General features: G+C 41.3%; 4 protein-coding genes across 4 annotated transcripts; all 4 read left to right on the top strand.

The window, feature by feature from the left end:
* Window positions 1-4,691: 4,691 nt before the first annotated feature.
* LOC102783090 (odorant receptor 131-2-like) lies at window positions 4,692-6,524 on the top strand. Its single transcript, XM_087841221.1, has 3 exons — window positions 4,692-4,838; window positions 4,999-5,685; window positions 6,405-6,524. The coding sequence occupies exons 1-3, from the start codon at window positions 4,692-4,694 to the stop codon at window positions 6,522-6,524; spliced, it is 954 nt and encodes a 317-aa protein (XP_087697347.1).
* A 1,623-nt stretch (window positions 6,525-8,147) lies between these two features.
* LOC102783378 (odorant receptor 131-2-like) lies at window positions 8,148-10,630 on the top strand. The gene is made up of 3 exons (XM_006807386.2): window positions 8,148-8,195; window positions 8,480-8,599; window positions 9,815-10,630. The coding sequence occupies exons 1-3, from the start codon at window positions 8,148-8,150 to the stop codon at window positions 10,628-10,630; spliced, it is 984 nt and encodes a 327-aa protein (XP_006807449.2).
* Window positions 10,631-13,290: 2,660 nt separating this feature from the next.
* Window positions 13,291-16,967, top strand: LOC102783665 (odorant receptor 131-2-like). Its single transcript, XM_006807387.3, has 4 exons — window positions 13,291-13,469; window positions 14,056-14,194; window positions 14,441-14,866; window positions 16,686-16,967. The coding sequence occupies exons 1-4, from the start codon at window positions 13,291-13,293 to the stop codon at window positions 16,965-16,967; spliced, it is 1,026 nt and encodes a 341-aa protein (XP_006807450.3).
* Window positions 16,968-20,092: 3,125 nt separating this feature from the next.
* Window positions 20,093-22,184, top strand: LOC148102851 (odorant receptor 131-2-like). The gene is made up of 5 exons (XM_087841220.1): window positions 20,093-20,111; window positions 20,677-20,863; window positions 21,036-21,176; window positions 21,452-21,716; window positions 21,795-22,184. The coding sequence occupies exons 1-5, from the start codon at window positions 20,093-20,095 to the stop codon at window positions 22,182-22,184; spliced, it is 1,002 nt and encodes a 333-aa protein (XP_087697346.1).
* Window positions 22,185-24,266: the final 2,082 nt, after the last annotated feature.

Raw genomic sequence — 24,266 nt, 5'->3', positions numbered from 1 at the left:
CCCTCTCTCATCCCGGCGTCCGGGCCTCGGTCAAGCTGGTCAGCGCCAGGTTCGTTTGGCCGGGCCTTCGCAAGACGGTGAAAGAATGGGCGGCGGTTTGTATCCCATGCCAATGCTCGAAAATCCACCGGCACACACAGGCACCCCTCGAACCTTTCCGTGTCCCAGGTAGGCGTTTCGATCACGTTCATGTGGACCTGGTTGGTCCCTTACCGCAGTCACAGGGTTTCACGCACCTTTTGACTGTGGTGGACCGCACGACCAGGTGGCTGGAGGTGCTACCCCTGGCGTCCACGACAGCGGTGACGGTGGCCAGGGCATTTTTGTCAACGTGGGTTTCACGTTTCGGTCCCCCTGCTGACATTACCTCGGACAGGGGCCCCCAGTTTGTTTCTGAGCTTTGGTCTGCTATGGCTGACGGCCTGGGGGTCAAGGTCCACCGCACCACAGCATACCATCCGCAAGCCAACGGGATGTGCGAACGGTTTTACCGGTCACTTAAGGTCGCGCTCCGGGCTTCCTTAACAGGTGGCGACTGGGTCGACCGTCTTCCGTGGGTTTTGCTGGGATTGCGTAGCGCGGTTAAAGAAGACCTCGAGGTTTCCCCGGCTGAAATGGTCCTCGGCCAGCCTCTCCGGGTCCCCGGGGAATTCTTACCTGAGAGCCCTCCCCCATGTTTCGATACCTCTTTGTTGCCTTTTCGCCCCCCAAGAGACTCATTTCCTGTTCCTGGTCCTGTGCACCACTGCCTGCCTGACACTTTTGTTCCGAGTTCGTTGGACTCTGCTCGTTTCGTTTTCGTCAGGCACGATGCCCATAGGACTCCGCTGCGTCCACCATATGACGGGCCATACAGGGTTCTTAAACCAGGCAACAAACATTTCATTTTGGACTTTGGCGGTCAGCAGGAGGTTGTCTCTGTTGACAGACTTAAGCCTGCACATGTTATGCAGGAGGAACAGGTAGTCCCGGCCCAGGCCCCTCGCCGCGGCCGCCCACCTGCCACCGGGCTGATGGATTCTGTTTTTTCCCCCAGGAGCGACCCAAAATCAACGGAGTCCGCGTCGTCTGCAGCTTTTTCTGACCACCAGTGCCAGCCTCGCTCCCGGGTTGGGTTGCCCTCTGTCAGTTCCCCACCCCCCCGATTCAGCCGTTCCGGCCATTTACTTAAGCGCCGGGTCCTGGACTAGTTCTGCTGGGTGTTCGGGGGGGGCATGTGTGGCGGTACACTAGAGGGCTCCACTCACACCCAGTGTTGAGGAAGTGTGTTCCTGAGTTTTGTGGCGCGATATGTTCAGTTGATGTTGGACACGAAGACGAATAAAGAAGGAGTGAGAACTGAGAGCTCTGTGTCGTTGATGCTTACCTCTACAAATAAATAAATAAATAATAATAATAATAATAATTATTATTATTATTATTATTATTATTATTATTATTATTATTATTATTATTATTACAATGATCTGAAATATAAAAAGGTTTTTATGTCCACACAAGACATCATGATAAAGAAAAACACCTTCACAGTTATCAAAAATCTCAATCTGAGCACTTCAGGAGACTTGAAACAAAAGTTACTCAGCAACATGAAAACCAAACAAAAAGAGAGGCACCAAAAGAACCAGCAGCTCAGCTCGTAACTCCCACCTACTGTAATCAGAGGAACCTGTAAAAATTCAGATAAGGCTAAATCAGCTGACATCCAGACCAATGTACAAAATTATTTTCTCTTGTCTATTTTTTCCCCAAATCCCAGAAGAACTGCCAATTTTTTACTTTCACCTGAAGATCCACTGCATGTGGGGAAGAAACAAAAAGAGTAAGAATTTAAAAGAAAGTATAAGTTTAAGAGATTAACTGAAAACACCTCATAGGTGACGAATTATGAATCTAGGACCCGTTTTAAAGTCCTTTTATTGGTTTTTAAATCTCTAAATGGTCTGGCACCTGTTTATTTGTCTGACTCGTTGAAGCCCCACGTCCCCACTCGTTCCCTTCAGTCAGCTGAGCAGTTGCTGCTTTCGGTCCCAAAGTCACGGCTGAAACTTAGAGGAGACTGAGCGTTCTCTGTTGCAGCGCCGATGCTTTGGAATAACCTTCCTCTCCATATTAGACAGGCTACATCAGTGCCAGTTTTTAAGTCTTTATTAAAAACCTATTTTTATTCCCTGGCTTTTAACTCTGTGGGTAACTGATATTTTTTTTTATTTATTTTTTTTATTGCTATTTCTGGTTGTATTACTATGTGCATATTAGTATTGTACAGCACTTTGGTCTACCAGGTGTGTTTTTAAAGTGCTATATAAATAAATGATGATGATGATGTTTTTGAAAACATTTGTCTCATGGCATGTGGATTCAGGTAAAAGAGTACAAGGAGTACAAAACCACAAATATATCTAATATATGTAACGTTAAATCAGTAACAATTTGCACAGTGATACTGCACCAGTGGCATAAACATGCAAAGTCCATTTTAGTGACTCCGATTAGCAGACATGCCTGTTAAGATTTTAAACAGGAGAAAAAGAAAATATTATCACCCAACATAGCGTGTTTATAAAGGGAGGAACTCCACACCAGGAATGAAACCTTTTTTTTTAAAGCAGACTGTAAAACTGTCCTTTCAGGAAGTTAAAGTGAGAGTCTGTAGGGATCAACTCATTTTTGATGTGGCTCCAGTTTTTTGTTTTTACGTCTGTCTTGAATTTTTTTCTTCATCCTGGAACTTTTCACTCCTGTGCACCAGAAGTGGGCAAATATGCAAAATAATGATGCAACCAAACAGACTAAACAACCAATCACTGCATATAACATCATTTGGGATTATCCCAAACTCCAAACCTCTTGGCGAGATGGAGGAAGCGAGCAGCCGGCGTGCAAACACTGGCATCTATATAAGTTCCTTGCACTCCTTGCATAGAGCATGTTGTTTGTGAGGGTAAGTACAATCTTTATTTAGTGTGTACTGTTACTGCATTACTGGACTGGAAATACTTTGCAGACTATAAATTACTGTGTCGTTGTTTGATATCCTTTTTTGCTGTTTGCCATATTTGTTATATAATTGTAACTTTTGGGGGGTTTTTAATTTTAGATTTTTAGATTACAAGTGTTGTCTTAGCAGTTTTATTGCAGTTAGAACTGAAGTGAAGAAGTGTAATGAATGCAGTTTCCTGTAGTCACTTGGATTTGTTTGGTGGAGGTTTGATTTTAACAAAGAAAGTAAAGAACATGTGTGTCATGGTCTGCAGTGGGTGGCTGGAATTTCCATAAGGCTCCTGAACCTACCTGGGATCCGCCCCTGGGCAGGGCCAACTCCTCCAGCTCCTGCACACCTGGAGCCTATTGCAGGCAATCAAGCCAGAGGAATTTAAGCCAAACGTTGATGTTCATTCACTGCCAGTTCGTCATCAACACATGTTGGTAACAGGCCTTATACTTCAAGTTCTTGCTGTGATTTATCTTGTTAACCAGACTCTCTTGTGCTGCAGTTGCTGTATTCACCTTGGCTCACGCTCCACCTCCAGACTCAGGATACCAAGCAATCATTTTGAAAATCCCTCTGTGCCTCACCTGCCTTCCCTCCTGCCATCACACTCCATCTGAAGCCCCGGATCTCAGGTCAGCCTTTCTACGCCACTCAGCCCTCCCTGGATTCTCTCACCCCCCTCTCAACACTCCATGTCCCCTACTGCAATGTGACTGTTCCCTGCTCAGCTCCACTCTGCATCCCGTTCCCTCGCCCTAGCCACGTTTCCCAGGCCACGCCTCGTCAAACTCCACGTCTTATTGTTTTTTTTGTCTTTGCTACGTTTTTTGCACTACGCCTAATAAATTGTCACATCATCTGCTGTCTCAGCTCTGGGTTTCTGCACCTGAGTCCTGTTCAGTACAGGCCACTCAGCCCCGTGACAATGTGAGCAGTTGTGATTTGATAAAGTTTCAAGCTGTGTTTGAAATATCGAGTGTCTTTCACAGATCAATGCGCTGCACTGTAACAGCTCTTTTACTCATGAATGTTTTAAAAACAAATGCGTCCATGCACACAGGTGTACACACGGGTGCTCACACACACAAACTACACCCTTTTTGGCTCCTACCTCAAAGCACACTGTGTGCTGTCGATCTTACGTGCTGCACAATAATGTATAATAGTTAGTATTTACTGTTATATTCCCATATATCATCATGATGTTGTTTATTGTATTACTCTCATTTTCTTCTGCTTGTCTTCTTTTTTTCTTTTTTAACAGGTGATCCAGGTGATTGATATATGTATTCTTTTGTCTGCTTATTTAGTTGGTTTTTGTTTTGTTTTTTTTTGCCCTTTATCCCCGTCCCTCTTCTCCGCTGTTTTTTTCCCCCCTCTTCCTTTCTCCCTTTTCTTTTCCTCATTCAAGTCTGTCCCGTATCTAGCAAGTGAAAATAAAATAAATAAATAAAATAAACAATAAAAGAAGAATCAAATAGACCATTACGGCAAGGCTGGGATGGTCAATTTGGTAAAGTAAATCCGTTGGGCATCTTTCCTCGCCTTCAGACAATAATTCTGATGGCAAAAGAGCCAAACGGGACAGGCAAAAAAAAAAATGAATGTTTGAGCCTTTTCAATGCCACACAGTAACCTCCAACACCGTGTGTGTGTGTGTGATCATTTCAGACTGGGAGGATTTGTTGTGTCAGACATGAATTTGTCTTCAGTCAATTTCTCTTCCACTCTAACCTCGTATGAGGAGAATCCCCTCCTGACCAACTACATAGTAGCTGCAACCCTCTGCATCACCATTAATTACATCAACAGCACCCTGATCCACACCTTCAGAAAATATCAGGTTTAAATAACTTTGCGTCAGTTATTGCTAACCGTAGAATCGGCTTTCAGTACCATGTAATGAAAATCTTTTCTTGCCCATTTGCAGAAACATCATCAAATTGCTTTAAAATGAATCCTGTTTCCCTCACATGTGTGGATTCACTGTTTTTACTCTACAGATCTTACATTCAAACCCTCGTTACATTCTCTTCATCCACCTGGTGATCAATGACATGATGTTGCTTTTCCTGACAACTCTTCTCCTCATCATCAGTTACGCCCTGCACATCTTCTTCGTGCCTTTCTGCATCATCCTGCTGATCATTACCGTCATCGTCACCCACAACTCCCCATTAGATCTGGCCGGCATGGCAATGTGTTACATCGCCGTCTGCATGCCTCTCCGTCACGGGCAGATCTGTACAGTCAAGAAAACCTACATTCTGATTGGTTTGATCTGGGCTGCCAGTGCGCTCTCTATCCTCCCTGACCTGTTCATCCTCCTGGCTACAGAGCCTCTGCAGTTCTTTCACTCTAAAGTGAGATGCATTAGAGATTTCGTGTTCAGAAGCACATACAGCCTGAACAAGAGGGACGCTTCACACATTGTTTGTCTTGTCGTGGTCTGGCTCACACTCATATACACCTACGCTAGGATTATATTTGCAGCCAAGGGACTAACCGGTGACATCAAAAAAGCCAGAAACACTATTCTTCCTCATGGTTTTCAGGTGCTGCTACTTATGCTGAATTATGTGAGGCCCATTTGTGAACAGAGCTTGTTTTTTTTATTCCCGAACCGGGAAATTCCCATACGATTTGCTTCCTTTGTCATTGTCCAGATCATACCACGGTTTATAAGTCCTATCGTTTATGGACAGTGTTGGGGAGTAACGGAATACATGTACCGCCGTTACGTATTTAAAATACAAAATATGCGTAACTGTATTCCGTTACAGTTACCGTTTAAAAAGGTGGTATTTAGAATACAGCGTTATGGTTGCCATGGTTACAGGGTGACGCTCTCTCTGCGTGTTTCCTGGGTGAGAGAGCGCCTGTTGTTGTGCTAAGCTAATAGGCAGAATGCTACAGGTATAGCCCTAAAGAATGTAGCATCATAGGCAGTGTAGTCCGTGCTGCAGGGAGAATGGACTGCCATACCCGTTATGTGTCTGTGAGAAAAAGGAAAAGTACGAGCTGTCATCGAGCAAAAACGGGAGCTGGAAGCATGTAAATATAATAATAACCACTGCAGCCTAGAAGAGAGCCTGACGAGCCCAGTTGTAAGTAAGCTATTAAGCTATTAAAGCTAGTTTTCGGCTACGAGCCCGACACAGAACCCACCGTATTAGCCAGAGGTCCCTTTACTACGGTTCGGAGCCGCGGACCTTCAGTAGCAGTAATAAATCACAGCAATAGTACATTCACATAGTTGTAAACAGCATGATAATATATTAAGTAATCCAAAGTATTCAGAATACGTTACTCTCATTGAGTAACGTAACGGAATACGTTACAGAATACATTTTGGGGCATGTATTCTGTATTCTGTAATGGAATACATTTTAAAAGTAACCTTCCCAACACTGTTTATGGACTGCGAGACCAGACGTTCAGGAAATATGTGAGAAGGTACCTCGTTTGCAGTGAGAGAGGAATCACCCACCCAGAAAACACCACTACTTTACAAAAATGCCTCACGTAATGTTACATCTGCAACAGTATAAAACTTTATTATCAACTTAATTTGTGTTTTTTATGCTGCAAATAAATAAATAAATACCATTGCTTGATTTTATAAAGCGTTTTTTTTTTTTTCTGGGGGGAAGGGCTTATAATTATTCAATGAAAAGAAAATATCCACTGGGATTAGTCAAGAAATGATGAGACATTTTGTATAAATTCCATGTTAATGTGCAATGAAAACACTAAAGGTAAAGCAGAAAAAACTCACCACCAGCCTTAAATGATCAGAGGTTAGTTTGGGTTTTTTGGTTTAAGAAGGTACTGTGCATCATGCTTTGGTAATAAATAATAAATAAAGTCCTCTTAGTTCAGAATATGCTTCATTTTCTCCTCTTCTTTTTGGCCTTTTTATCATTTAAATTAAGGATAATGAAAATTGCTGTGACTGATTCATATATTTTTAAGAAACTGTGACAAAGAGCATTCATGCTTCAGACTTTATTGGAGGATTATACATGACTGGTCCCTTTACAGCAGGGGTGGGCAACTCCAGGCCTTGAGGGCCGGTGTCCTGCAGGTTTTAGATCTCACGCTGGGTCAACACACCTGAATCAAATGATTAGTTCATTACCAGGCCTCAGGAGAACTTCAAGAAATGTTGAAGAGGTAATTTAACCATTTAAATCAGCTGTGTTGGATCAAGGACACATCTAAAACCTGCAGGACACGGGCCTTGAGGCCTGGAGACCCCACCCCTGCTTTACAGTAAAAGCAATGAGTTGGTACAGCTGACAGAGATTAACATTTATTTTTCTGTTATTTTTTAACCATTTGATTATATTTTCAAATCTCATATTTGATTATGCAAAACTGGTTAAAATAATTGTAGTGAAATGCTTGAGACCATTGCAATCACAGCAGCACCATCGCTCTCATCATCACGAAACTTCCCCTCCTGTGATAAACACTGAAACGCTTATAAAAGCTAAGCTCTCACACTGCCTGCCTTCTGTGTTTCACCTGGACTCAGGTAGGTCCTCATTAAAATCTGTGTGAATGTTAGATGGAAAGTGTGTTTATGGGTAAATGAAGCAATTTACATAAAGCCCTTTGAGTGCTCAGGTAGACATTTATTAACATTATATGGAATAAAACTGCACTAACTGAAATAAAACCACAATTTTATAACTTTGTGATGAAAAGGAAAGAGCATGGCAGTTTTTATTTAATCAAATGTTTATTTAAACACAGACCCAGACCTAAATGAATCTGCTGTTAACATATTATAGTTATATAATAACTGAGAATGGTTTGAGCTTTGGCCGACGCTCGTGTCAGACAGGTAAAGGGGGAGATCAAAAAAATCTGATCTGTTAAAGCATCAGCAGCTAAGACTAAAATACAGACTCAGAACAAAGTAGGAAATTCATAATAATGTGGCAGTAAAATTGTAAAACTCACACACAGCTCCTTTATTTTAGGGGAAAGTGTCCACTTTTTAAATCGTGGTATGCAAGATTTTCTTTTTTAACTGATTATTAAAATTATGAAACTACTATTAATGTAGTTGTGCTAGGATGAGTTATTTAAACAGGTATTGTGTTGTCTGTGTCCATCCTCCCTCAGGTCTCACATGTGAAGGATGAGCTCACTGCTGGGTTTCAGAGGCAACATGACTGTCCCTTATCAGGTTCAGTAAAGCAGCTCCAGTAAATAATTATATCAGTTAAAATATAAATCTATTTATATTTAAATAAAATCCTAATGTTGATTTACTTTATGGTGTAAACAAATTACTAAAACTTGAAAGTCTGCTCAGTAAAATGTACTTTTATCAAGGCTACAAGAGGAAAATTCAGTGCAGACACTATGAAGATGTAGTTTGCTGTTATTCTCCGTTTCCTGTTTCCTGTGTGTGCTAACAGACACCAGAAGCAGATAAACTGAATTTCTTGTCTCTCGTTGCTGGATCAGCTGCTGCTCATCAGAGATACTTTCACCACAGCGTTTGTCAAGAACCTGATCGTGGTTCTGGTCTGGCTCACACTCAGTTACACCAACGCCACCTTGGTGGTCACGTTTTTTAGACACCAGGTAAACACACACACACACACACACACAGAGCAGCTCATCTGTCACATATTATTATTTATCCTGTCATTTATAATTATTAATCCAAAACATGTTATTAATATGATATTTTGGTTTACTGCCCCCCCCCCCCCCCATATGGAAAAGATATATACAAATCTTATAAAGTTTGTATCTGTCTTGTATGAAACTTGTATGAAAAGCATACAAGAGTGAAAACAGATATAAGATCCCTTGAAAAATTATATAATGAAACTTGTATGTTTTGGATACTTACTAACAAAATAAATGAAAGTAATGAGAAAGTGGCCACTTTCATGAGTAAATCATATATGTTTTTACTATTTCTTTTCCATATGGGCCTGCAGCACCCACAGAACATAAACGTCACACACATGTATGATCTGATAAATGTATGTTTAGTGCATATTTACAGGAAATTACACAAAACAATTTAAAGATGTCATTATAAGGTCAACACATAGAGAAAAACGGTGACAAAAAAAGAAAAGAAAGTACCAAAACACACGTACAAAGCATGTTTAACTATAGATATAGCAGAGATTTTGATATTTGATCTTGCTGTTTCAAGAGTGTGTGCTTCACTGCACTCCAGTAAGACACTGAAGGCATTTTGTACTAACAACAGCAGCAAAGACAAACTGAAGAGCAGCTGACCGTGAGTGACATCAGGCATATTCACTCCATATTTGATGATAAGGCCGGTATTATCCTGCTGCTGAGTGAGTGATACAAAAATTTGGAGGGTTGTAAAAGTTGCTTATTGTTATTCGTCCTTAACGTGTCTAAAAACAGAGGATGTTTTACTTTTATGGAATTTAGAAAAAAGAGTACCTGAAACCGCAGCTAATAAAACTGTTTTTGAGGCAGTATTTCCCCCAAACTCTACTTACGCCCGTCACTCTTTTCTTTTTAGTCCATGGAGAAACAAAACCTCTACAATAATCTCTGCTGCTGTTAACCACAGAGTCCTTCTGCTTCCTCTCAGCTGCCTCTCTATAGAGGTCGCTGTGACTCTTGTCCACAGCTGTGATTTAAAGCTGGAGTTCACGATTAATGTGCATGTCTGGAAATTTGCAGTGAGGTTTGAATGCATCAGATGGAGAAGTGGTTCATGTGCCTCTACAGCAAACTCACTGAGGAGTGTCACACAGAAGTATCACAGCACAGGACATTTCACTCTGTTTCCTCCTTCAGACCTTTCATGACGACCCTCGTTACATCCTCTTCATCCACATGGTGATCAACGATGCCATCCAGCTGACTGTCACCATCATGCTTTTCATCCTCAGCTACATCTTCTACAAGATTAACGTCACCTTCTGCTGCTTCTTCATCCTGGTGGCAGTCTTCACCACCAGAAACACCCCTGTCAACTTAGCTGCCATGGCCATCGAGCGCTACATAGCCATATGCGAACCTCTGCGGTATACCCAAATCTGCACCGTGAGGAGGACCTACGTCGTCATCGGGATGATTTGGTTCATCTGTGTGGCTCCTGATATTACAGATCTGTTTGTAACACTTGCAACCGAGTCTCTGAGCTTCTTTCATGAGTCGGTGTTCTGCTTGCGCCAGAATGTGTTCAAAGACCCGATCCTGGCGTACAAAAGGCAAGCCTTTGATATCATCTACTTCTCCTGTGTGTTTCTGATTCTGGTCGTCACCTACTTGAGGATCCTGTTTGCAGCCAGAGCCCTCTCCACAGATAAGGCATCAGCCCAGAAAGCCAGGAACACCATCCTCCTACACGGGGCCCAGCTGGCTATGTGCATGCTCTCCTACGTCTCTCCTAGCGTGGAGGTGGTCCTGCACATCATCTTCCCAGGTCGGATCCTCGAAATCAGATTCGCAAACTACCTGATCGTCTACATCCTGCCCCGTTTTCTGAGTCCAATCATCTACGGTGTCAGAGACAAGAAGTTCAGGGAGTACCTCAGGATGTACTTTCTGAGCAACAGATGCAGAAACAAAGAGAAGAAAGTAACGCCCGAGGACAAAAACCACTTATAGAGACTTGTATGGTGCTTGAAGAAAACCTTTAATTTGCAATGTTTTAATGTGAAAAATAAATACATAAAAATGTATTTTATGTTGACAATCCTGGCAAGAGCAAATATCTAATTTCATGTGGTCTGAATGTGTGAATGTCTCGGAGATTAAGGAGAAAACAAACTGTTTAAAAGGAGCGAATGCTTATTGAACTCCATCAGTCTGTTGGGGAGGCCACGTCCCAACAAATTAAATCAGGGATAAAAAAAAAAAATCATTTGTGTATGAGAATAAAGGACACATTACCGAAGACCATAAAAAATGTTTTTATGGTTTGATATGAAGCACTGACTTTTTCTGTGTTAGCAACAGTTCAGACTCTTATCTGATTTTTCAGCTGCAGTTTGGACTCCAGCACAGACGCCTTAAAGAGGTCGGCACATTTCTTTTTCCGCTACACTCTTCATAAGAGTTGTGTTCACTTTCATTAAGCCAAACCATTTTAAATGTGGCACCGATCTTCAGTGACAGAGATAAACTCCAAACCCAGCACGCAGAGGAAGCACATAGACTAATTTATCCTTCAGGATACTGTGGACACTGCTACACCGAGCTGCACCTCTCCCATATGCACAGTCTCAATAGAAAAAAGCTCCACCTTGTGGCAAAATCTATTCTCTGCTGTAAAACCTACTGAATGAAAACATTCTGAGTTTATTGATGTCTCGGTTTATGTTATTTATTTTACAGAGAAAGGCTGCATAACATGTTGAAATCTGTCGCAGCAGGTTTCCTGGGGTCATCCTGGTATGCTAACACCTGCCCAGGTTTACTTGATAACCAACGTTGGCCTTTTTCTAATCCTTCGCTGAGACTCGCAGTGAGCAGGAAGTCAGTCAAGAAAAATAATGTTGCTGATTATATTTCTAACACAAATCCAGCTCACCACCGTCTCACAGACTAAAACTGCAGAATGGGACACTGAATGAAATCAAATGCAGCCTGAAGGAAAAGCAAGATAAAAACCATCTGATGAAAGCTTTAAAAAAAGTTTCAGCTGACCTCAAAATCTGCTTTTTTAATACAAAAAATAATTTTACCCCCATTAAAATTAGAGCTATGTGCTTTTGAAGTCACATCATTTTTGACTCCTCATCACAGGAGATATCAAAATGATACTGAGTCAATTATTCTAAAACCAAAATCTTATTTTTGTTGAGCAACAATTTATATGTATCCCACTTTGAGCATTAATGTCATAGAATATATCCAGATAAACCCACTTCATGACTATGATGAGGAATACAAAAACAAGCTTTGGTACTCTGGATGTTTTATTTGGGGGTTTTATCATTAATATCTGGAGTAAAGCTCAAAATGTAAATTTTCAGTGAAGCTTTTAAGGGTTGTATCATGATGTAGGTTAAATGATCGAAATGAAAGGTCTCGATTTAATCTGCATTTTGACCCAGACTTGTCTTTCAGCCATGATTTCTTTTTGTGACAAAATCATTTCCAGCATTTCCATCTTGGTTTTTTCTGACTGTATGGTCTTCAGCAGCTTTGGACGTGGATATAATGTCTTTACATTAAACGCAGCAACATGTTGTAATTGCCTGGCTGCATGACAACAGTGGTATCCTGTGGTTTGCACCACTCAAAGCTCCAGTTTTGAAATTAGTAATCTGACATCATCCTGTAGAGGACAGATCATATTTAGGGGGCTTATCAGAGGCAGCAGGCTCAGTCAGGGAGTCAGCAGGTGAGAGGCTCTGACGTCTGTCTGTTTAATGTCTTTGCACATCGCTCTAGCCTGTGATTGTCACCTCTTGCTATCAAAGCTTTAGGATACATTAATGCAATATTTAAAATATGAATATTTCCTATTTTGTTGGTTTGTAAAGGCTGAAGGTTGTAAAAAGGTTTTTCTTCTGTTCATTTGTATATTTTCTCTGATGATATTAACATATAAAATGTGAATGTTGATGTGTCAGCAGTGAAACAGAATGATTTTTAAATCTAATCATCCCTCTTTTCTTAGTGTGTGCATATGAACATAGTTTATGTTGTGTTTGAGTTACTCACAAAAACAATGTTCCTGCACTCCTAAATGTTTTGTTTGTTTTTATAAGAGAGAACAGAATTAGAAATGACCTCTGACCTTACTGTAAAAAGCAGATCTGTGCACAGGTGTGTGAAGGCTAACATGTTTCTATCCTCATTATTCTAAAATGTTATTATAGAGTTGCCTTTTTCACTATAATACTTGTGCTAATAATAATAATAATAATAATAATAATATAAAATATATCCATAGCATGTACTTTTACATATTCCAGAAATGTGTCTTTTTTTACTATTGATCAAAGATTTATCATTAATTAAAGATGCAGTGTGTAATTAATAACTGAAGAAGTTCATTAGTAATAATAATAATAATGGATTGCATTTATATATTTATATGCACCCAAAGCGCTTTACAATGCCACTATTCATTCACTCTTGCATTCACACACTGATGGAGGCAGCTACGGTTGTAGCCACAGCTGCCCTGGGGCAGACTGACAGAAGCGAGGCTGCCATATCGCGCCATCGGCCCCTCTGGGACAGTATAACTGTTGTATAATTGTAGGTTTTATTTCTTCACTCCTTCAGACAGTGAGAAGGAGGAGATGCTGGTCATGAACTCCACCTCCACTAGGCCTCTGGACCCGCTGGTGTCAAATGCCACCTCTGTCCTGACAGAAGGTGTTAAGGAGAGCTTCTCGAGCATTCTGACCAAGAACATAGTGGCCATGCTGGTGTGGCTGGTCCTCAGTATCATCAATGGCAGCATGGTGCACACCTTCCAACGACACAGGTACTCAGAGCCTCAGGGATACACAAAAACGTATTAGAGGACAGCAAAACTCCCAAAGCTTACATTCTTCTGCCTTCTTCCATGTTAAAATGTTTTTATTAAGAAAAGATGCACATGAGAAGTCGGATGTTGGACACATTTAACCTTTGAGTCTCGAGTATAATGCTGCGTGAAAAGTCTGTTTGATATTATTTACTCTGGTATAAAAGTAACGGTGGTGAATTCATATACAGGGACTCTTGCATGCTCTAGAGGAAGCACCTTCACCTCAAATGAGGTATTTTCAGCACTGAGAATACATCCAGAGGTGATGCTTCGAACTTGTGTCCAACACACGAGTAAGGGCGAATTCAGTCCAGAGCTCTTATGTGAAAACAGCTTCGCTGCATTAGTCCAGTTTAATCTCCAGTTTAGCAATAAAAAGCCTAAACTGGTTTGAAAAGACAAAAGGAAGAGACATTTCCTGGAAAATGTTTAAAAATAAGCAGATGAATCCAAAGTAGGAAAACTTGCATGTGATGATAGGGTATACACACAAACATAAACCATCTCTCTCTCAGCTCTCAGCTCTTTGTTCTGACTCTAGTCTCTTCTACGAGAACCCGCGATACATCATGTTCATCTGCATGGTGATCAATGATGCTCTGCAGCTAACCCTGGTGACAGCTCTCTATGTGATCAGCTACATCTTCAGGAAGATTCATGCCTCTGTTTGCTGCCTTCTGGTAAATCACAGCAGCATCAGTCAAGCCCATCACATATGTTTTGCATGTCATGTCATCCTTCTTAGCCTATAGGATCCTGACTACAGACCATCTAACGTAAACAGAGGAAAGGAAAATACTGTTATTATTGATTTATAATCCACAACAGGTAGTAAAGAAGAATATAACTCTGTGATCTACAAATTAACTACTATACACCATTGTTAACCTTTGTGCTCTCCCTCCACCCTCCTCTCCCATCCTTAGATCATGACAGCGATCCTCACCACACGCTCCACCCCTCTCATCCTGGCCGGCATGGCCGTGGAGCGCTACATCTCCATCTGTTTCCCTCTGCACTACAGCCACATGTGTAACATCCCTCGCACTCTCCTCCTCATCTGCGTTATCGTCATCCTCACCATCACCCCGCCCATCACCGACCTCCTCATCACGATCGTCAAGGAGCCTCCGAGTTTCTTCCACACCAAGATTTTTTGTGACCACTCACTTCTTTTTCGTGACCAGTCCATTTACTACAAGAACTGTGTGTTTGACGGGACTTACCTCTCCTTTGTGGCCCTTGCGCTGCTCTACACCTACTGTAAGATCATGCTGGCAGCGCAGGCTGTCTCAACAAGCCTCGCCTCTGTGAAGAGAGCCAGGAACACCGTGCTGCTTCATGGGGTGCAGGTGGGTGTCACACCATGAAAAAGCATTTATGAATCAACACCATTCACCAAACATTATCATCTGCCTTTATCACTAGTTCCCCCTTAAATGTTCAAAGATGGTGTGATGAAGAGCAAACAGATTTTTAAACCGTTTACTTAATTCTATGTTGAATTAAAAAGTAAAAAGTAGGATGTGGAGGTGGACACAGAGTGTGGAAGGTGCCATTTTTAAAAAACTGAGACTGTTGTATAATTGCTCCAATTATCAGGGTACTGCTCAGTTTACTGGGGACAGTTTGTTTCTGGGTGATGGGAAGGAGGCACTGCTCTTAAATCCATGAGGAGCAAAGCAGATTCCAAACAGGCCATGGACCAGTAGAGCTGATCTTCACTTTTGTGGGACTTTTGGAAGCATCATGGGAGTTTGACCGTCCAGTCTAGATTTTTTTGTAGATTTGGAAAAGGGTTACAGCCGAGTTCCCCAGAGGCACCAGGCTGGTGTACTGCGAAAATTCATCGGCCTGAGAACCTGATTTTATTGATGAGTGATGGGAAGGTGGAGAGTGAGTTGGACAGGTGGACTGGAACAGCATCAGCAGCAATGTGGGCATTGGAACAGATTTTGATTTATTAGTCCATCTACATTATAACCCTCAGCTATGGCAATGAAATCTGAGTAAGGTCATGAATACAAGCAGCTGAAATGAGTTTGCTTCATATGGGTGCATGGGCTTAGCCTTAGAGACAGAGTGAGGAGCTTAAAGATCTGGAAGGATCTTGGAGTAGAGCTGCTGCTCCTCCATGTTGCATGTTCTTTACAGTAAGGTCAGTTGATGTGGTTCAGGCAGTTGGCCTCCTGCGAATCTGAACTGGAACACCATGGCTGTATCCCAATTCAGGGTCTTCAGCCTTAAAGGCCGCATTTTAAGGCCGATTACGTCACAGCGACGCGACGAAGGCTGTCCCAATTCGAAGGCTGCTCGAAATGCGTCCTTCATTTCCCTGAATTTTAAGGATGTGGCGGTGTAGACTTCGTGGCCCAACATATCCCAGAATGCATAGCGCGGCAGTGGGTGTGGATAATTTTGCCGAAAAAAAACGGCGGATGAGGGGCGCCCGAAGAGTAAACTTTAAGTAAGTACTGAATATTATGTCACTTATTTATGTGCGAATGTTTAATAACGAAGAACATTAAAACATTACTGTTGGCCACATGTCGGCAAAGTCATGTGACATTAGTGACGTTTGTACTAACTTGGTTTTAAAGCCTTTACTTTGAAATATACGCCGTTCAATAGCTGAGCTTAATCAGAGAATGATCAAAGCTCATGTAGAAACAAACAAACAAACGAACAAAAGATTTTCTCCTTCATTTCTGTCAAACAAAGCTGTATGAAACGTTTCCAGCTGTTAGTATCATGGTTGCTAGGCAACCTGGGCAGCGCGACGGAGGCTAGACCGTCCCATTTCACAAGCCTCGCACTTCCGGCCTTAGCGGTCTTTGAGTACGCGGCCCTTGTGGACCGTTAAGGCTGCGTACTTTAAGGCTGCAGACCCTGAATTGGGATACAGCCAAGACATGGGCTGTCCTGGAAACACTGTCCAGCTGGAGCTGGAACTTGTGGCTGTGGAGAAGAATCTGGAAGACCCGGCTTTGCCCGCTGCCGGTGCAACCAGCAACCTACAACCTACAAAGAAGCCAGTTTTGCCTCTTTGTCCTTTTTTGTCCCTATTGTTACTTTTACCACATCCCCTGAACAGTTAAAGGAACATATATCTGAAAATATCTGAGTCCAGAGGCATAAATCAGCTTTATCTACACTCTGTTTTTGTTTCAGCTGCTGCTGTGCATGCTCGCCTTTGTGGTTCCCTCCCTTCAGGCGGCTCTGATCTCTCTCTTCCCTCAGCTCAGCCTGGAGATTCGATACATCTTCTTCCTGCTTGTCTACATCATCCCTCGCTTCCTGAGCCCCGTGATCTATGGCTTTCGTGATGAGCAGTTCAGGAAGTACTGGACCCGATACCTATCCTGTCACGAACACAGCGTGACTCTGCTCAGGCTGGCGTCACAGAAAATGAACCCTCAGGTGAAACAATCAGGGAACCTCAGCTCAACCTGACCACAGTCTGCTGCACACAAACAGCCCACTGTGTGATCATTGTTTCACCTGTTTGTCATGCATTCATGGATGGATAGATTTAAATAACATCTATAATAATTAAAGCTCAAAGTGCAGATTAATACATTCCCAGTAAAATCTGTATTTTTTTGTCATCCGTGTGTGTTTCTGAATCAAAGCGCGACCAAAACACTGTGAAATTTGTCTATAAACACTTTTAAACAAATCATAAAGGTAGTTGTGATGTTTTATTCTTGTACAACTAATCCTGAATAAAATGATGCTTTAAGTATCTAAAAGGGCAATCATTTAAAAATATATATGTAATTAACTGCAAAACCATTTTTATATAAATAAAGTTTATATAATTGTGTCGGAACACAAATCAGCTGTATTTCTGGCCTGTCAGAGGTCAAAGCAAGAATACTTGTTTTGTTTTAAAGTGAGTGACCCTAAAATTAACCACAGTGATGTCAGCAGTACTGAGCAGATCAGCATCATTCCTAAAACACCAGGTATCAGCTGTTCTCGTGCGGAGGAACCGGACGAAACAGATCATTTCCTAATATAGCAGAAGCTGGTAGACAGTGCTGGGGAGTAACGGAATACATGTACCGCCGTTATGTATTTAAAATACAAAATATGAGTAACTGTATTCCGTTACCGTTACCGTTTAAAAAGGTGGTATTTAGAATACAGTTACTTTGTTGAAATAAATGGATTACACGGCGGTACTTCCCTGTTTCATATTGTGGCGGGTCAGGACTGTTTGGGTTTTGTTTGACAGCTACGTTCTGTTGTTCCAGGCGGCAGCGGTATGGTTGCCATGGTTACAGGTTGACGCTCTCTCTCTGCGTGTTTCCTGGGTGAGAGAGCGCCTGTTGTTGTTGTTGTGCTAAGCTAATAGGCAGAATGCTACAGGTATAGCTCTAAAGAATGTAGCATCATAGGCAGTGTAGTCCGTGCTGCAGGGAGAATGGACTGCCATACACGTTATGTGTCTGTGAGCGAGGGAGGGAGAAAAAGGAAAAGTACGAGCTGTCATCGAGCAAAAACGGGAGCTGGAAGCATGTAAATATAATAATAACCACTGCAGCCAAGAAGAGTGCCTGACGAGCCCAGTTGTAAGTAAGCTATTAAGACTCGACTGTACACCGTGTTCGTGTTTTCCTCCAAAAACAATAAGTTCCGTTGGAGCAGCCTTTCAACGCCTCTCTCTGTCTCTGCTAGCAAAGTTGACCCAGACAACAAAGTAAAGCTAGTTTTCAGCTACGAGCCCGACACAGAACCCGACATATTAGCCAGAGGTCCCTTTACTACGGTTCGGAGCCGCGGACCTTCAGTAACAGTAATAAATTACAGCAATAGTACATTCATGTAGTTGTAAACAGCATGATAATATATTAAGTAATCCAAAGTATTCAGAATACGTTACTCTCATTGAGTAACGTAACGGAATACGTTACAGAATACATTTTGGGGCATGTATTCTGTAATCTGTAATGGAATACATTTTAAAAGTAACCTTCCCAACACTGCTGGTAGAGCACAAGGCGTAACATGCAACGTTTTGTCACGTCCCTCCGCGTTCCTGAGGAACACGAAAGGAGACCTTCGGCGTTCTTATGGTACGCGGCGGGTTATGGCTGAAATCCAGTGCAATGAGGCTCCGCAGTAATAGACGTTCCAGCCCTGTATTCTAGCCCTAAACCTAACCTTATTCCTGATCTTAACCAGGACTTTAATGACGTTAAATAGCGTGTTTGTAAGCGATTTGAAGAAAAAGAGCGAACATGTGTAGATTGAGTCCAGACGGTTCTCATATTTCCTCATTTTTCCGAGGTCGTCATTTTGGAACGTGGTGGGTAGCCGAAAACGTAATATGTTGACGATTTGTCACCTAGCCTAAAATGTTACGCTTTGGGAGTGAGAATAACACATAAACTGCAGGAGGTGCTTGTACCTACCCTAACCCTCACCAGCTGCAGTTAGTTAGTCTTTATCCTGTCTTCCTTCTCTCGCCTCAACCGGTTGCAGCAGATGGCCCTGCCCCTCCCTGAGTCTGGTTCTTTTGGAGCTTTTTTCCTGTTAAAAGAGAGTTTTTCCTTCCCACTGTCGCCAAAGCGTTTGCTCATAGGGTGTGGGTTTTCTGAATTGTAAATACCTGATCATGCTGTTTGAATAAAACCTCATTTAGATCTCTCATAATATTCTTGCAGAAGATTTCTGATAAACAAACTCTGTGTTCACAACTACACACGGTTTTCAAAACGTAAATGATAATCCACCCTCTGGCCTGTAGCTCCCCACCTCTCCAGGATCATCTCACATCACTACGGCAGCGAAATCTATATAACCACACGTCTTCCTGTTCCTCTCCTCACACACAGCTGCACAGCCCGTTACATCAGCACAGGCCAGAACGGTGTCGTGTTGAAGTAAGTCGTTTTTGCTTAAAGACTTAAGAGTAGGAAGAAGTAACTTACATCTGCTGTTTGCTGTCTTTTAATGCTGAAGTTTTGAATTTTTTTGTAAAAACATATGAATGGTGATCATTTTAAGAATAATGAACAAATACCAACAAGTTTTTGGACTTTAGAGATGAAGTGGTGTTTATGGCAGGATATTGAAAATTTTTCAGGGCATCTGAAACTGCAGAGTGACTAAAAAGTGCTTATTACTCTTTTTGTTTCACTTATTTTCAGTCTGGTCCTTGAACCTAACGATTTTCAGAGAAAGCTTTTGTTCTTTTCTTAAGCATCATGACACTGACCTGTGAACTGTTCACGCATTATACAAAAAATCCTAACTCAAGTGATGAACCAGTGTTGTGTCTGTGCACAACAGACTTTAAATTCAAATTTCAAATTTTATTTGTCACACACATGACATGGGGGTGAAATGCTTGTAGCTGTACAATGCCCGACCATTAAATGACAGAAAAAAGTTTTACAGTATTTACAATTTACAGGTTACTACAAAATTTACAAATTAACTTAGGAATTTACAGTAAAAAATGTGCAAAAAATGTGCAAATAGCAGAAAGTTTAGACACTAGGACTTGAATGAAAATAGAAACATGAATCCAAATGTCACATTTTTAGTCCAGTTTGTCATCAGGATCTATGGAGGAGGTCAGCAGACGTGAGAGTCTGCAGCCATTTGTAAATCACAGCGGAGACACTCTCTGAGTTTTAACCAGTAGTGTTGGAAGATTTTTCAAAATTGATGCAGAATAGTATTAATAATATAGTATTAATAATTAATCATATTAATCTGGAAATCAATAGCTTAATTTCTCCATAGAAGACAATGATCCGAAACACATGATAAATATTGACTTATACAGTCATAATGTACTTCCATTGTCTTATTGTTTTTTACATGTTTTGTTTTTGGTCGCTGGCAGTGATATTTCAGCAAAATTCACCAAACGACATCTTATTAAAATGTATCACAATGTTTGTTTTGATGTTTCTTTTGTCTGTTTTTCTTAAAATGAAATTCTTCCTTTTGTCATTTCTTTTAGTTTCATTCAAATCATGATTCTTGTTCATGATTTGAAAAAGAATCATGAACAACAGAATCAAGTTTCTGTTAAAAACATGTTTTATTTGTCTTCGTGGTTGCAATGAGTGAAAAACACCATTTGAACCTTGTGCTATTTGTGGACTTGTTTCTCTGAGTTTCATCTTTCGTTCTGTTTTAGGCGAGTTCGGTTTGTCGTGTCCGAGCAGGACGAGGTGTGACATGAACACAACCAAACGCCAGGACAGCTTCAATGACGCCTTCACAAAGAACTTTGTCTCCTTTGCTTTCGGCTTCATCATCAACTACATTAATGGGATGTTTGTCTATACCTATTTTAAGAGTGTTGTCTTCCAGCAAGACCCCAGGTCTATCATTTCCTATCTACAAGATTTCTATCACATCAATTTCAATAATGAATAAAAGAAAACTGAAGTTTGTTATTATAATTTGATATTTCTGCTACCTAACATTGGGACTGTTTTTTGCATCTGTTGCCTCATTTTGCTCTTTGGTCCTCTCCTGTCGCGTCTCCTGCAGGTATGTGCTTTACATCCACCTGGTCATCAATGACATGATTATGCTGACAGTTACTGTGATGCTGCAGATCCTCACCTACACCGCCCCCCTGAGCTTTGCTCCCTGCTGTGTCATACTGCTCATCTCAGTGACAACCAACAAGTAAGTATCTGTGCGGGAGACAGTTTGTACATAGCCACTGACCATATTATTAGGTACACCTGAAAACTGTTAACATACATGAAGTGTGGGTGACAAAATATTTACTACACTTTTAAATGAAATGCAGTATTCTGCTATTATTTGTTCAATTAAAGTGGACAGTCAATGTGCACTTTAAGACAGTCTGAGCTGCACTCAGTCTGGTAGGGAGAAAGAGCGACTCACAGACATCATGAACAAATATAAACCTGAGTGTTCTAACTGTCTTCATGCAGGAACAGTCCTCTGAATCTGGCCGGCATGGCGGTTGAACGCTACATTGCTGTTTGCCGGCCTCTCCATCACTCTCAGCTCTGCACGGTGCAGCGAGCGTACGCTCTGATCGCACTGATCTGGGCTGTCTCCTTCATCCCCTCCATCTCAGATGTCATCATCCTCCTCGTCATCCAGCCCCTCTCTGTCTTCACGAAGAACGTCATCTGTTACCCCTCCTTTGTGTACAACACACCGTACCATGAGACACAAAGTCTGGTTGTCCAGGTGACATGTTCGTTTTCTACGTTTATGGCTCAGTTTAAATGATTGGTGGATCAAATGAACTTGAATTCTCCCCCTCAGGTCCTCCTGTTTTCTTTTGTCTTCCTCACTTTGATCATCACCTACCTGAAGGTCCTCTGTGCTGCTCGGGCAGTTTCTTCTTCTAACCAGGCCTCTGCCAAAAATGCTCACAACACTATCCTGCTGCATGGAGTCCAGCTCCTCATCTGCATGCTGTCATACATTTCTCCCTTCATCAACGTCATTTTAGTCACAGCCTGGCCCCATAAGAGGACCATAATCCTATTCACCACCTTTCTGTTCACCAACCTGCTTCCACGTCTGCTCAGTCCACTCATCTATGGTGTCAGAGACCAGAAGCTCAGCAGGCACTTCAGGGCTCACTTTGGCTGTAAAGGTTTTAAATCTAGAGGGAAGAGCAGGAAACGCAGGGTGCCAGAGAAGCACTGACTCTAAACACACGCTATACCTAAAAAAGTGTGGTTTGACCTGATTAACCAGTGAGCACAGACGTTGATTTTGGTCTGAATCAGGTTTGTCCAACTCCAAGCCTCGAGGGCCGGGTCCTGCAGGTTTTAGATCTCACCCTGAGTCAACGCACCTGATTCAAATGATTAGCTCATTACCAGGCCTCTGGAGAACTTCAAGACATGTTGAGGAGGTGATTTAGCAATTTCAGTCAGCTGTGATGGATCAAGGACACATCTAAAACCTGCAGGACACCGGCCCTCGAGGCCTGGAGTCGGACACCTCTGACTCCAGACACATTTTTATGTAGGTGCAGTCAGAAGAGTTTGTGGCTAAAACTTGCCTACAGTATAGATTTGTACATGTACCCTGTCAGGCACACAGCTCTGTCAGCTCTGGCTGCAAACACAGAAGCCCCACTTGCTAATCAAACATTCTGATTAAGAGGGGCAGCCAATCAGAAGAAAGAAAGCGGGATGAGACAAATGATGAACTGAGTGTAGGGTGGGATTTGTTTTGAACTTTGAATCATGTGAAGTTGCTCAAGTGGAGTCTGTGAATAACAGTGTGGTGACAGAAGCATTACAGCAGGTTAGGTGTTCCAGGTATCAGAGAAGATGACAGAATTTCTTATTGCACCGTAAAATTCTGAAAAATGATTATGAACAAAATAAAAAGAGAAGCAAAGACGTCCAGACTGAGCTGTAAAACTTCATCATGCACACTAGATGGAGCCCTCATCACAGACATGCAGGAGCTTTCCAACATGGAGTACTTACTGTACAGACTCGCTGTGAGAGATGAAACTTCTGTTTTATTTATTAGCTAAATGTAATTTTTGATTTGAAAATTTCCCTTTGATTGCTTAAATATTAAAAATAATGTACTACTCATATACCCTTACAAAACAAAAATAAAGAACACTCAATAAACAGGTCAATAACGTTCATAATAAAGTGTAATAGTAATAATAACATGTACTTAATAGTATAGACAGGAAGGTTACCTTTTCAAAAATGTTTAAATTATGAAACTGAAATATCTGTTGTTACAAAACATAATTTTTCCAGTCTGGTATTTTAAAAACCCAGGTCTGCACACACTGCGCTTATTATTTCTCAGGAATGTGTTTTTCTCATGTTTCCTCATAAAATTGCGTAATAAAAAGGTAAACAGAACATTTAAAAATATATGAGAAAAAATATAAAAGAAAAGAAGTATGACCCATTATCTCGATGAAATGCTAATTTCTGTATTATAACTCCAGCGTGCAGCAGATCAGTGACATAAAAAGATTGTAGATGTGCAAATGATGAGAACACGTTTTGCTGAATATTTGAATCAATTTGGAATCTTACTGAATGTCATCATGGCTCATATTCCAAATGTCTGTGTGTCACAGCTTGTGCAGAATAAACCTTGCAAACAAAGGCATCTATTTATAAATTTATTATGATATCAATAGAGTCTCATGCTCACATGCTGAGATTATGAGGTTGTCAAATGTTGGTAAAGAAACTGATACAAAATGAGCTAAAATTTGTCAAATTCACAAATCAGGATAGTGAGATGACGCAGGAGGAGGAGAAGAAGCTCAAGATCACATGTGGAAAAAAAAAGCTGTGGAAAAGATGCAAGTGGGCATATAAGCCTGTTACACTGTGGGCCACACACAGTGCACTTTGGTTCAGACCTAAAACAAAATCAGTTTTCTGTCAGTATAAAGAAGCTACACATTTAATCCCTGAGATATCTTAATGTAAGAAAAAAGTCCAACTAGGAAACTCTCAGTTTTTCTGCACAACAAAGAAATGTTGCTACAGCAGATAAGAGACATCTGTCAGCACATCACTTTGGGCTTAAACTGCAAGAAATAAATATGTACAATTATAGAAAGTAGCTCATCACCCAGAAAGTTTTTATTAAATCAGAGATGTTTTTGTTATGTTTATTTATTACGTAATTACTTTGATGCTGTATGAATAGCCATTGAGAAGGTCTTTATCAGTCCAACGAGTTGTAAACATTTATTAAATTATAGTTCAAATTCAGGTAAACACCATT

This window comes from Neolamprologus brichardi, chromosome 5 (assembly GCF_056152115.1).
Source record: "Neolamprologus brichardi isolate AB-2024 chromosome 5, ASM5615211v1, whole genome shotgun sequence".
Classification (NCBI taxonomy): domain Eukaryota; kingdom Metazoa; phylum Chordata; class Actinopteri; order Cichliformes; family Cichlidae; genus Neolamprologus; species Neolamprologus brichardi.
This window is presented reverse-complemented; position numbering and strand designations above follow the sequence as displayed.